The following is a 12,499-nucleotide window of genomic DNA, read 5'->3' on the forward strand; positions in this document are numbered from 1 at the left end:
AGCTACAGAGCATCTAGCTCCAGAGCTTCTAACTACAGAGCATCTAGCTCCAGAGCTTCTAGCGCCAGAGCTTCTAGCTACAGAGCATCTAGATCCAGAGCTTCTAGCTCCAGAGCATCTAGCTCCAGAGCATCTAGCTCCAGAGCTTCTAGATACAGAGCATCTAGCTCCAGAGCTTATAGCTCCAGAGCTTCTAGCTACAGAGCATCTAGCTCCAGAGCTTCTATCCACAGAGCATCTAGCTACAGAGCATCTAGCTACAGAGCTTCTAGCTACAGAGCATCTAGCTACAAGGCATCTAGCTACAGGGTATCTAGCTACAGAGCATCTAGCAACATAACATTTAGCTTCAGATTATCTAGCTCCAGAGCATCTAGCTACAGGGCATCTAGCTACAGGGCATCTAGCTCCAGAGCTTCTAGCTCCAGAGCTTCTAGCTCCAGAGCATCTAGCTCCAGAGCATCTAGCAACAGAACATTTAGCTTCAGATTATCTAGCTCCAGAGCATCTAGCTACAGAGCATCTAGCAACAGAACATTTAGCTACAGAGCATCTAGCTCCAGAGCATCTAGCTACATGGTATCTAGCTACAGAGCATTTAGCTACAGAGCATCCAACTACAGAGCATCTAGCTACAGAGCATCTAGCTATAGCTACAGACCATCTAGCTACAAGGCATCTAGCTACAGGGTATCTAGCTACAGAGCATCCAACTACAGAGCATCTAGCTACAGAGCATCTAGCTATAGCTACAGACCATCTAGCTACAGACCATCTAGCTACAAGGCATCTAGCTACAGGGTATCTAGCAACAGAACATTTAGCTACAGAGCATCCAACTACAGAGCATCTAGCTATAGCTACAGACCATCTAGCTACAAGGCATCTAGCTACAGGGTATCTAGCAACAGAACGTTTAGCTACAGAGCATCCAACTACAGAGCATCTAGCTATAGCTACAGAGCATCTAGCTGCAGAGCATTTAGCTCCAGAGAATCTAGCTCCAGAGCATCTAGCTACAGGGTGTTTAGCTACAGGGCATCTAGCTACAGAGCATCTAGCAACAGAACATTTAGCTACAGATTATCTAGCTACAGAGCATCTAGCTACAGGGCATCTAGCTACAAAGCATCTAGCTACAAGGTATCTACCTACAGGGTATCTAGCTACAGAGCATCTAGCAACAGAACATTTAGCTACAGAGCATCCAACTACAGAGCATCTAGCTACAAGTCATCTAGCTACAGGGCATCTATCTGCAGAGCATCTAGCTACAGAACATTTAGCTACAGAGCATCCAACTACAAAGCATCTAGCTACAGAGCATCTAGCTATAGCTACAGACTATCTAGCTACAGAGCATCTAGCTACAAGGCATCTAGCTACAGGGTATCCAGCTACAGAGCATCTAGCTCCAGAGCATCTAGCAACAGAACATCTAGCTCCAGAGCATCTAGCAACAGAACATTTAGCTACAGATCATCCAACTACAGAGCATCTAGCTACAGGGCATCTAGCTATAGCTACAGAGCATCTAGTTGCAGAGCATTTAGCTACAGAGCATCTAGCTACAGAGCATCTAGCTACAGGGCATTTAGCTATAGAGCATCTAGTCACAGAGCATCTATCTACAGGGCATCTAGCTACATGGGATCTAGCTACAGAGCCTCTCGCTACAGGGCATCAAGCTTAAGGGCATCTAGCTACAGAGCATCTAGCTACAGATAATCTACTGTACTTACAGAGTATCTAGGCCAGGGCTGATCTCCAGGTATAGAGGGTGTAGTAATGAGACTTTGTCTCTACTCTCTCTCTACTCTCTGTTTACTTCCTGTTTCTACTCTCTCTCTACTCTGTCTCTACTCTGTCTCTACTCTGTCTCTACTCTGTCTCTACTCTCTCTCTCTACTCTCTCTCTCTACTCTCTCTCTCTACTCTTTCTACTCTCTTTCTACTCTCTGTCTCTCTACTCTATCTCTACTCTCTCTCTACTCTATGTTTCTACTCTCTCTCTACTCTCTGTCTTTACTCTAACTCTACTCTCTCTACTCTCTGTTTCTACTCTCTCTCTCTACTCTCTGTTTCTACTCTCTGTTTCTACTCTCTCTACTCTCTGTTTCTACTCTCTCTCTACTCTCAGTTTCTACTCTCTCTACTCTCTCTCTCTACTCTCTGTTTCTACTCTCTGTTTCTACTCTCTGTTTCTACTCTCTGTTTCTACTCTCTCTCTACTCTCTGTTTCTACTCTCTCTCTACTCTCAGTTTCTACTCTCTCTACTCTCTCTCCCTACTCTCTGTTTCTACTCTCTCTCTACTCTCTGTTTCTACTCTCTGTTTCTACTCTCTGTTTCTACTCTCTCTCTACTCTCTGTTTCTACTCTCTCTCTACTCTCAGTTTCTACTCTCTCTACTCTCTCTCTCTACTCTCTGTTTCTACTCTCTCTCTACTCTCAGTTTCTACTCTCTCTACTCTCTCTCCCTACTCTCTGTTTCTACTCTCTCTCTACTCTCTGTTTCTATTCTCTGTTTCTACTCTCTCTCTACTCTCTGTTTCTACTCTCTGTTTCTACTCTCTCTCTACTCTCAGTTTCTACTCCCTGTCTCTGCTTTCTGTTTCCACTCTCTGTCTCTTATCTTTTCCTGTTTTAGACTGAGCAGCGTCTCCCAGCGTTCAGACTATCCCAGGGTGCAGTGATGCTGGACTGCTTGTATCGTGTGGAATGTGAATCCTGTGGAGAGAGAGGCGGGGGGAGCGGGGGGGGGCGGGCTGCATAGGAGGGCAGAGAGAGATCTGGGAATGATGTAGGCTGGAAAATGAAAGAGAGGAGAAGAGGGGACTACAGTTAAGGAAACAGTGCTATGTGATTAGGAAATGCTACTATATTAAACACAGTTCATGAAGCAGTGCAAGGAGACAGAGTGGCGTTCTGCCCTGTTATCACTCTGTAGGATTATCATGTCATAAAGCATAGAGACATTACAGAGACAGGTAGGCATGGGTTAAGGCTGGGTTTGTTAGGGGTAGAGGGACACCCTCATCTGGGAACAGTGTCTGGAGAGAGGGAAGAGGCAAGAGAGGAGGAGGAAAAAGCTCATTCTGCATTGCTGTTACTGTCCAAAACAAACGCTAAAACTTTGCATCTGTCTCCGATTTCGCTGTTCTGGGCGGGAGCTGTGTTGGTAGCGTGGAGGCATAGGAGGAAAAGTTCTCTCCAAAACGGTTCTGGTCAGGTCGCTAGTGTGGTGGACGAACACACAACATAAAGCTTTTTTAATGAGTTTCCAAAACATAAATGATGGATGTTCAGACTTTTTCTTTTGCAGTAAATATACATGTCCTGCATAGCAGTATTGCCCATTTTGTTTGATCCAGTTTGTGTAATTTATGTACAATATTTGTTATTCAAAAAAAGCTCCACTGTAATTCTAATGTTTCATCTTTTATTTATGGTTGTATATATTGAATTATTCTAAGGTATATTTACCATTAGACTTATTCCTCTGTTGGGAAATGTACTGTAGCAGAGTAGGCTGTTAAGTGAAACATCATGTGATAGAGTTTCTCCTTAAGGAGCGAGAGGTTGGGGCGTATGAGATGTAGGAGACCAAGAAAAACACATGCTCCTTGACTCTGACTGAGGCTATAAAAATGAAAGGCTCATGCCACAGAATACTTCAGAGTTCTCCCAATATATAAAACATGGACCGTTATATCACAGTTTGAGCCTTTGCTTCTTTTTAGAAGCCTATCAACTATTATCTATTCCACATTGAACAGTAAAACTACTGAACACTAAAATAGTTCCCTTCTCTGAGATTGTAAACTTTATTTGACCAAAGCTGAAAGCCCACATATACTTGCTAACATCACCCTCGGACTGGGAGGGAAATGTCATCGTAATGGAAACATTGAAAATGTGTCAGTCTGTCCTGTTGACATGGCGATAGGGAATGGGTGACATTAGCTTTGCTCTCTCTTCCTCCTCCTCTCGCTCTCTCCCCCTCCTCCTCTCGCTCTCTCCCCCCTTTTCTCTCTCTCCCTCTCTCTTCCACTCCCGGTTCCTCTCTCTCCCTCTCCCTCTCTCTATCTTCAATGCTTTTCTTTTCTTGATGATTCTGAATCATAAACCTGATCACCTTATCTTTGGCATTCTTCCTATATAAAAACACAATATCAATGTTGAAATGTTTTATGTTAAAATTCGACTCATTTTGGATTGGCTTTAATACGCTGTTCCGTCCCAAATGATTTGCAGAAGGCCTTGAGTGATTGGAGTGTAGAAGGAGAACTACTATATTGGTTAACCCTGCTGCAGGTAGAGTTTGTGATAGTGCTGCTATTTGTGCCACAGGGTTAGGGTCTGTGGGATGAGGTACAGCTGTCCTGTTTAGGTCACAGACTAAAGAAATGAATTATGGTCGAAACAAAGTGTCCCAATCTCTTTCCTCCTCCTCCGTGTGTTGTGAGGGGAAAGGTGGAGGATTTAAAAGCTTTCTAACGAGGCAGCCTTGACACCTCAGCGCTGTCAGATCTTAATGTTGACAAACGGCCGTCTATCTCACCGCCCGCTTTGATTAGGGAACATCTCTGAATGGAGTGGCTATCACTCATGACAAGATGGCTGTTCATGTCAGCACATTTTCTCTCCCTGTCCTGCTTCTTTTTTTCAGATTATTTATAACCCTATATTCTACCCCTTGATAACTAAATTGCATTGTGGACATAGCAGTTTGCTCGGTCCCCTCCTCTCACTCTTTTTTTGCTCTACTTTTCTCTCTCTCTTTCTCTTGCTCTCTCTGTTGCTCGCTCTCCCTCTCCTCTCTCATTTTCTCTTATTGATGTTGGTGGCATGCCTGTAGAAATCAGCATGGTTTATTTAGTCTAGTTCCCACTCGGGTCCTCTGCTCCATCGTGCCAATCAGAGTCAGCTTCTCTGCTCAGCTTCCCCTCGTTGACCCTATGGAGGATAATGACGCTTTACTGAATTACAGTTTGAAGTTTCACTCTCTTCTCTTTGATGCTAGACGAGTAGCTGGCTGCTGGCTGGCTGGCTGCTGGCTGGCTGCTAGATGGCTCTGGCCTTCCTTTAACGCTACACAGAATTCACTTCCGAAACACTCCAACTTTTTCCATGCGTCTGATGAAAGCTCTCCAGACACGAGACAGATCAGGAAGCTGCTTTTTTCACAGTAATCGTGCTGACAACAGTTGCAGGAGACCTCTTCAAGACAAGGTGCTTGTTCCTCCTAGGAGCGCCAGGCATACTGAGAGGCGCGCTGAGAGAAAACATGGCAGACCAGTGTCAGACACCTCCCATTTCTCCAGACGTGTTCTGCTGCTTTTCTTACACACACAAAGAGTTCCTGCTCCATTTTCTCACAGATACAGTATGACCTTAAAGAAGACAAATCCTCACAGGCATCTCTGTGAGGTCATGTGTGGCAGGCGTGTGCTGGGGATGGGTTTAGCTGGCATGCTGGGGTTGGGCTGAGCTTGGGGTGGGGTTGAGCTGGAGCTAGGGTTGGGCTGGGGTTGGGTTGGGTTGGGGTGGGGTGGGGTTGGGTATGTCTGGGTTGGGTTGGGGTTGAGGTTGGGCTGAGCTTGGGGTGGGGTTGAGCTGGAGCTAGGGTTGGGCTGGGGTTGGGTTGGGTTGGGGTGGGGTGGGGTTGGGTGGGTCTGGGTTGGGTTGGGGTTGAGGTTGGGCTGAGCTTGGGGTGGGGTTGAGCTGGAGCTAGGGTTGGGCTGGGGTTGGGGTGGGGTTGGGTAGGTCTGGGTTGGGGTTGAGGTTGGGCTGAGCTTGGGGTGGGGTTGAGCTGGAGCTAGGGTTGGGTTGGGTTGGGGTGGGGTGGGGTGGGGTTGGGTAGGTCTGGGTTGGGGTTGAGGTTGGGCTGAGCTTGGGGTGGGGTTGAGCTGGAGCTAGGGTTGGGCTGGGGTTGGGTTGGGTTGGGGTGGGGTTGGGTAGGTCTGGGTTGGGGTTGAGGTTGGGCTGAGCTTGGGGTGGGGTTGAGCTGGAGCTAGGGTTGGGCTGGGGTTGGGTTGGGGTGGGGTTGGGTAGGTCTGGGTTGGGGTTGAGGTTGGGCTGAGCTTGGGGTGGGGTTGAGCTGGAGCTAGGGTTGGGCTGGGGTTGGGTTGGATTGGGTTGGGGTGGGGTGGGGTTGGGTAGGTCTGGGTTGGGGTTGAGGTTGGGCTGGGGTTGGAGTTGGGCTGGGTCTAGTATTGTTCTTGGGATGGGTTGGGCTGGTCTGGTGTGCGTTTGGGATAGGGATAGGGTTGGAGTTGAGGTTGGGCTGGGGTTGGAGTTGGGGTTGGGGTTGGGCTGGGTCTAGTATTGTTCTTGGGATGGGTTGGGCTGGTGTGGGTTTGGGATAGGGATAGGGTTGGGGTTGAGGTTGGGCTGGGGTTGGGGTTGGAGTTGGGCCGGGTCTAGTATTGTTCTTGGGATGGGTTGGGCTGGTCTGGGGTGGTTTTGGGCTAGGGGTTGAGCTGCGGCTGACATAACTTGATGAAGGCAGTTTAAGGCATTTAGATGTACTGTATAGTCTGTATGCACTGTATGTACTGTATGGTGTGGATGTACTGTATGGTGTGGATGTACTGTATAGTGTGGATGTACTGTATGGTGTGGATGTACTGTATAGTCTGTATGTACTGTATGGTGTGGATGTACTGTATGGTGTGGATGTACTGTATGGTGTGGATGTACTGTATGGTGTGGATGTACTGTATAGTGTGGATGTACTGTATGGTGTGGATGTACTGTATGGTGTGGATGTACTGTATGGTGTGGATGTACTGTATAGTGTGGATGTACTGTATGGTGTGGATGTACTGTATGGTGTGGATGTACTGTATGGTGTGGATGTACTGTATGGTGTGGATGTACTGTATGGTGTGGATGTACTGTATAGTCTGTATGTACTTTATAGTGTGGATGTACTGTATGGTGTGGATGTACTGTATGGTGTGGATGTACTGTATAGTCTGTATGTACTGTATAGTGTGGATGTACTGTATGGTGTGGATGTACTGTATAGTGTCGATGTACTGTATAGTCTGGATGTACTGTATAGTGTGGATGTACTGTATGGTGTGGATGTACTGTATAGTGTGGATGTACTGTATGGTGTGGATGTACTGTATGGTGTGGATGTACTGTATAGTGTGGATGTACTGTATGGTGTGTATGTACTGTATAGTGTGGATGTACTGTATAGTCTGTATGTACTGTATGGTGTGGATGTACTGTATGGTGTGGATGTACTGTATGGTGTGGATGTACTGTATGGTGTGGATGTACTGTATAGTCTGTATGTACTGTATAGTCTGTATGTACTGTATGGTGTGGATGTACTGTATGGTGTGGATGTACTGTATGGTGTGGATGTACTGTATGGTGTGGATGTACTGTATGGTGTGGATGTACTGTATAGTGTGGATGTACTGTATAGTCTGTATGTACTTTATAGTGTGGATGTACTTTATAGTGTGGATGTACTGTATGGTGTGGATGTACTGTATAGTCTGTATGTACTGTATAGTGTGGATGTACTGTATAGTCTGTATGTACTTTATAGTGTGGATGTACTGTATGGTGTGGATGTACTGTATGGTGTGGATGTACTGTATGGTGTGGATGTACTGTATGGTGTGGATGTACTGTATAGTGTGGATGTACTGTATAGTCTGTATGTACTGTATGGTGTGGATGTACTGTATAGTCTGTATGTACTGTATGGTGTGGATGTACTGTATGGTGTGGATGTACTGTATAGTGTGTATGTACTGTATGGTGTGGATGTACTGTATAGTCTGTATGTACTGTATAGTGTGGATGTACTGTATAGTCTGTATGTACTGTATAGTCTGTATGTACTGTATGGTGTGGATGTACTGTATGGTGTGGATGTACTGTATGGTGTGGATGTACTGTATAGTGTGGATGTACTGTATAGTGTGGATGTACTGTATGGTGTGGATGTACTGTATAGTCTGTATGTACTGTATAGCCTGTATGTACTGTATGGTGTGGATGTACTGTATGGTGTGGATGTACTGTATAGTCTGTATGTACTGTATAGTGTGGATGTACTGTATGGTGTGGATGTACTGTATAGTGTCGATGTACTGTATAGTCTGGATGTACTGTATAGTGTGGATGTACTGTATGGTGTGGATGTACTGTATAGTGTGGATGTACTGTATGGTGTGGATGTACTGTATGGTGTGGATGTACTGTATGGTGTGGATGTACTGTATGGTGTGTATGTACTGTATAGTGTGGATGTACTGTATAGTCTGTATGTACTGTATGGTGTGGATGTACTGTATGGTGTGGATGTACTGTATGGTGTGGATGTACTGTATGGTGTGGATGTACTGTATGGTGTGGATGTACTGTATAGTCTGGATGTACTGTATAGTCTGTATGTACTGTATGGTGTGGATGTACTGTATGGTGTGGATGTACTGTATGGTGTGGATGTACTGTATGGTGTGGATGTACTGTATAGTCTGTATGTACTGTATAGTGTGGATGTACTGTATAGTGTGGATGTACTGTATAGTCTGTATGTACTTTATAGTGTGGATGTACTTTAAAGTGTGGATGTACTGTATGGTGTGGATGTACTGTATAGTCTGTATGTACTGTATAGTCTGTATGTACTTTATAGTGTGGATGTACTGTATGGTGTGGATGTACTGTATGGTGTGGATGTACTGTATGGTGTGGATGTACTGTATGGTGTGGATGTACTGTATAGTGTGGATGTACTGTATAGTCTGTATGTACTGTATGGTGTGGATGTACTGTATAGTCTGTATGTACTGTATGGTGTGGATGTACTGTATGGTGTGGATGTACTGTATAGTGTGTATGTACTGTATGGTGTGGATGTACTGTATAGTCTGTATGTACTGTATAGTGTGGATGTACTGTATAGTCTGTATGTACTGTATAGTCTGTATGTACTGTATGGTGTGGATGTACTGTATGGTGTGGATGTACTGTATAGTGTGTATGTACTGTATGGTGTGGATGTACTGTATAGTCTGTATGTACTGTATAGCCTGTATGTACTGTATAGTCTGTATGTACTTTATAGTCTGTATGCACTGTATGGTGTGGATGTACTGTATGGTGTGGATGTACTGTATAGTCTGTATGTACTGTATGGTGTGGATGTACTGTATGGTGTGGATGTACTGTATAGTGTGGATGTACTGTATAGTCTGTATGTACTGTATGGTGTGGATGTACTGTATGGTGTGGATGTACTCTATGGTGTGGATGTACTGTATAGTCTGTATGTACTGTATGGTGTGGATGTACTGTATAGTCTGTATGTACTGTATAGTCTGTATAGTCTGTATGTACTGTACTGTCTGTATGTACTGTATGGTGTGGATGTACTGTATGGTGTGGATGTACTGTATAGTATGTATGTACTGTATGGTGTGGATGTACTGTATGGTGGGACACAGCCTGTAGAGGGATGGTCCTGTTCCACTAGACTGTCCCTGTATGGCCGTATGATGAGATGTGGTGGTGTTACCAGTCTCTTAATTGATCTGTTTGTTCAGTGTGGTTCTGTCTGAGCTCCAAAAGCAGCAGCCGATAGATACAGTTCCAAAAGACTGGAGATATATTCTCAGCACTCTGTTGCCGCTTTCTATAGAGAAAACAGTGTTTCATAGTTTATCTTGTCTGACAACAAACGCTGAAACAGCCTATCAGTTTAGATGCTGGAAATGTATTAAATGTGTTCATATGTTCACTGTGGGTTCTGATGTCAATAGTTATGAAATACTACAGTACACTTCTTTTTACCCCATGTCATTCATCATTGGACGTTTTATGTAGAGATTGTGGGTACTGGATAATCCAGACTTTTGTAGCTTGCCGGATGTTATGGTATGCATTTTAGAAAACTATCAAAACCAGATTCCCCTTTGGCTCCACTGATGTGACACTTGAAAGCATTTATAATCTCCTTATCTTTCTACACTGATATGAATCTGCTCTTTGGGGTTCAGGGTTGAGATGTTTAGCTGTTTGAATGTTTCCTGGCTGTTCTGTCTGACTGTTCTGTCTGGCTGTTATCTGACTGTTGTGACTGTTTTCTGATTTTTCTGACTTCCTCTCTCGCCACCCTCTGTTCTGACTGTTCTCTGTTCTGACTGACTGTTCTCTGTTCTGACTGTTCTCTGTTCTGACTGACTGTTCTCTGACTGACTGTTCTCTGTTCTGACTGACTGTTCTCTGACTGACTGTTCTCTGTTCTGACTGACTGTTCTCTGTTCTGACTGTTCTCTGTTCTGACTGTTCTCTGACTGACTGTTCCTACTGTTCTGTCTTTCTGCCCCTCCCCCCTCCCCTCCCCTCCCCCTCCAGGCAGCGAGGAGGACGAGTTGGTCAAGTCGAAGAAGGGGTTCCACAGCCAGACAGTAGCCAATCAGAGCCCAGAGACGGACCTGATGTTGGATGGAGACGATGACACTGCCAGTCTGCTGCAGGAGAAGGAGATGGACAATCTGGCTGGTGAGACGCATACACAAACACGCACTCACACACACACAAACACGCACATATTTATCCTATGTTTGGTTCATGGTTTATGTGTTTGGCAGTGTAAGTAGATCTGGACAGTGTTTCCAAGGTGTTCAGGTGAAAGTGTAGTTCCTGTGTGATAGTGTGTGTGTGAAACAAACCGTTCTGTGTTGTTTTGGTTCTCCAGCGCCGTTCCTTCCTCGCCTATTTGTCTCCAGAGGTCAGTCAGTCATCTCAGTCCAAATTAAACTATATTGATTCCGGAAGGATGATCAATCTGAACATGACTGCGTATCAAATGGCACCCTATTATTTAGTTAGTGCACTACTTTTGACTAGGGCACATAGTACTTTGGTCAAAAGTAGTGCAATAGGGTGCCATTTGGAATGCACTATACAGTGCATTTGGAAAGTATTTAGACCTCTTAACTTACAGCCTTATTCTAAAATGGATTAAATAGTTTTCCCCCCTCATCAATCTACACACAATACCCCATAATGACAAAGCAAAAACAGGTTTTTAGTAATTTTTGCTAATTTATTTTTAAAAATTCAAACGGAAGCATCACATTTACATAAGTATTCAGATCCTTTACTCAGTACTTTGTTGAAGCACCTTCGGCAGCGATTACAGCCTTAAGTATTTTTGGGTATGACGCTACAAACTTGGCACACCTGTATTTCTCCCATTCTTCTCTGCAGATCCTCTCAAGCTCTGTCAGGTTAGATGGGGAGCGTTGCTGCACAGCTTTTTTCAGGTCTTCGATCTTTCTTTTTTTTTATCCCCACAGCATGATGCTGCCACCACCATGCTTCACTGTAGGCATGGTGCCAGGCTACCTCCAGACGTGATGCTTGGCATTCATGCCAAAGAGTTGGCATGAATGAATCTTGGTTTCATCAGAACAAAGAATCTTGTTTCTCATGGTCTGAGAGTCTTTAGGTGGCTTTTGGCAAACTCCAAGTGGGCTATCATGTGCCTTTTACTGAAGAGTGGCTTTTCTGTCTGGCCACTCTACCATAAAGGCCTGATTGGTGGAGCGCTGCAGAGATGGTTGTACTTCGGGAAGGTTCTCCCATCTCCTCAGAGGATCTCTAGAGCTCTGTCAGAGTGACCATCAGAATCTTGGTCACCTCCCTGTCTAAGGTCCTGCTCCCCCATTGCTCTGTTTGGCCGGGCGGCCAGCTCTAGGAAGAGTCTTGGTGGTTCCAAACTTCTTCCATTTAAGAATGATGGAGGCCACTGTGTTCTTGGGGACCTTCAATGCTGCAGAAATGTTTTGGTACCCTTCCCCAGATCTGTGCCTCGACACAATCCTGTCTCGGAGCTCTATGGACAATTCCTTCGACCTCATGGCTTGGTTTTTGCTCTGATATGCACTATCAACTGTGGGACCTTATTTAAGTGATAATGCCCGAGAAGCAGGTGTTTGGAGGATATATTGGCACGGAGTTGTTAGGGCCGAGACGAAGTCGAGGCCAATATATCCTCCAAACACCGGCTTCAAGAGCATTATCACTTTTAAAGAACGGGTTACCAACATATTCAAATAATTATTTACTTATTTTTATTAAAAACGTGATTTTTATTCATTTATTCATACTTCCACAAGGTATAGTCCCGACACACATCTAGGGTTGCTAGAGACGCGACCCAGTCGTTCGTTCTAAATGTTCCATTACTATAATGGCTGGCAACATTCTTATCCCTTGCTTGCTACCTAGCCAACTGCTGCTAACTTAGTCACGTCAAAAAGTGCAGTCAGAATAACAGCAAAGTAGCTGCATTTGCATTTGTTTAAGCTGTTTTCTAGTGACATTTATTTGGATACATCCATAACAATGAGCTAATGAGGCGCGATTTCACCTGACATAGAAAATGTGCTCACTGTTGACACTTGTTCAGAGGAGCTAGCCAACAACACAGCTACAGTAACACAATCGCTTCA

At 44.8% G+C, this 12,499-nt stretch overlaps 1 protein-coding gene across 10 annotated transcripts in view; it reads left to right on the forward strand.

Moving 5' to 3' along the window:
* The window catches only part of LOC129822249 (neurobeachin-like), a 318,368-nt gene that overhangs the window by 165,256 nt on the left and 140,613 nt on the right, over positions 1-12,499 (forward strand). For all 10 annotated transcript variants that reach the window (XM_055880368.1, XM_055880366.1, XM_055880362.1 and 7 more), the window contains one exon: positions 10,395-10,541. In XM_055880368.1, the coding sequence (XP_055736343.1) occupies positions 10,395-10,541 (147 nt within the window). The remainder of the gene's footprint in view (positions 1-10,394; positions 10,542-12,499) is intronic.

The sequence above is a fragment of the Salvelinus fontinalis genome, chromosome 24 (assembly GCF_029448725.1).
Source record: "Salvelinus fontinalis isolate EN_2023a chromosome 24, ASM2944872v1, whole genome shotgun sequence".
In the NCBI taxonomy this organism is placed as follows: Eukaryota; Metazoa; Chordata; class Actinopteri; order Salmoniformes; family Salmonidae; genus Salvelinus; species Salvelinus fontinalis.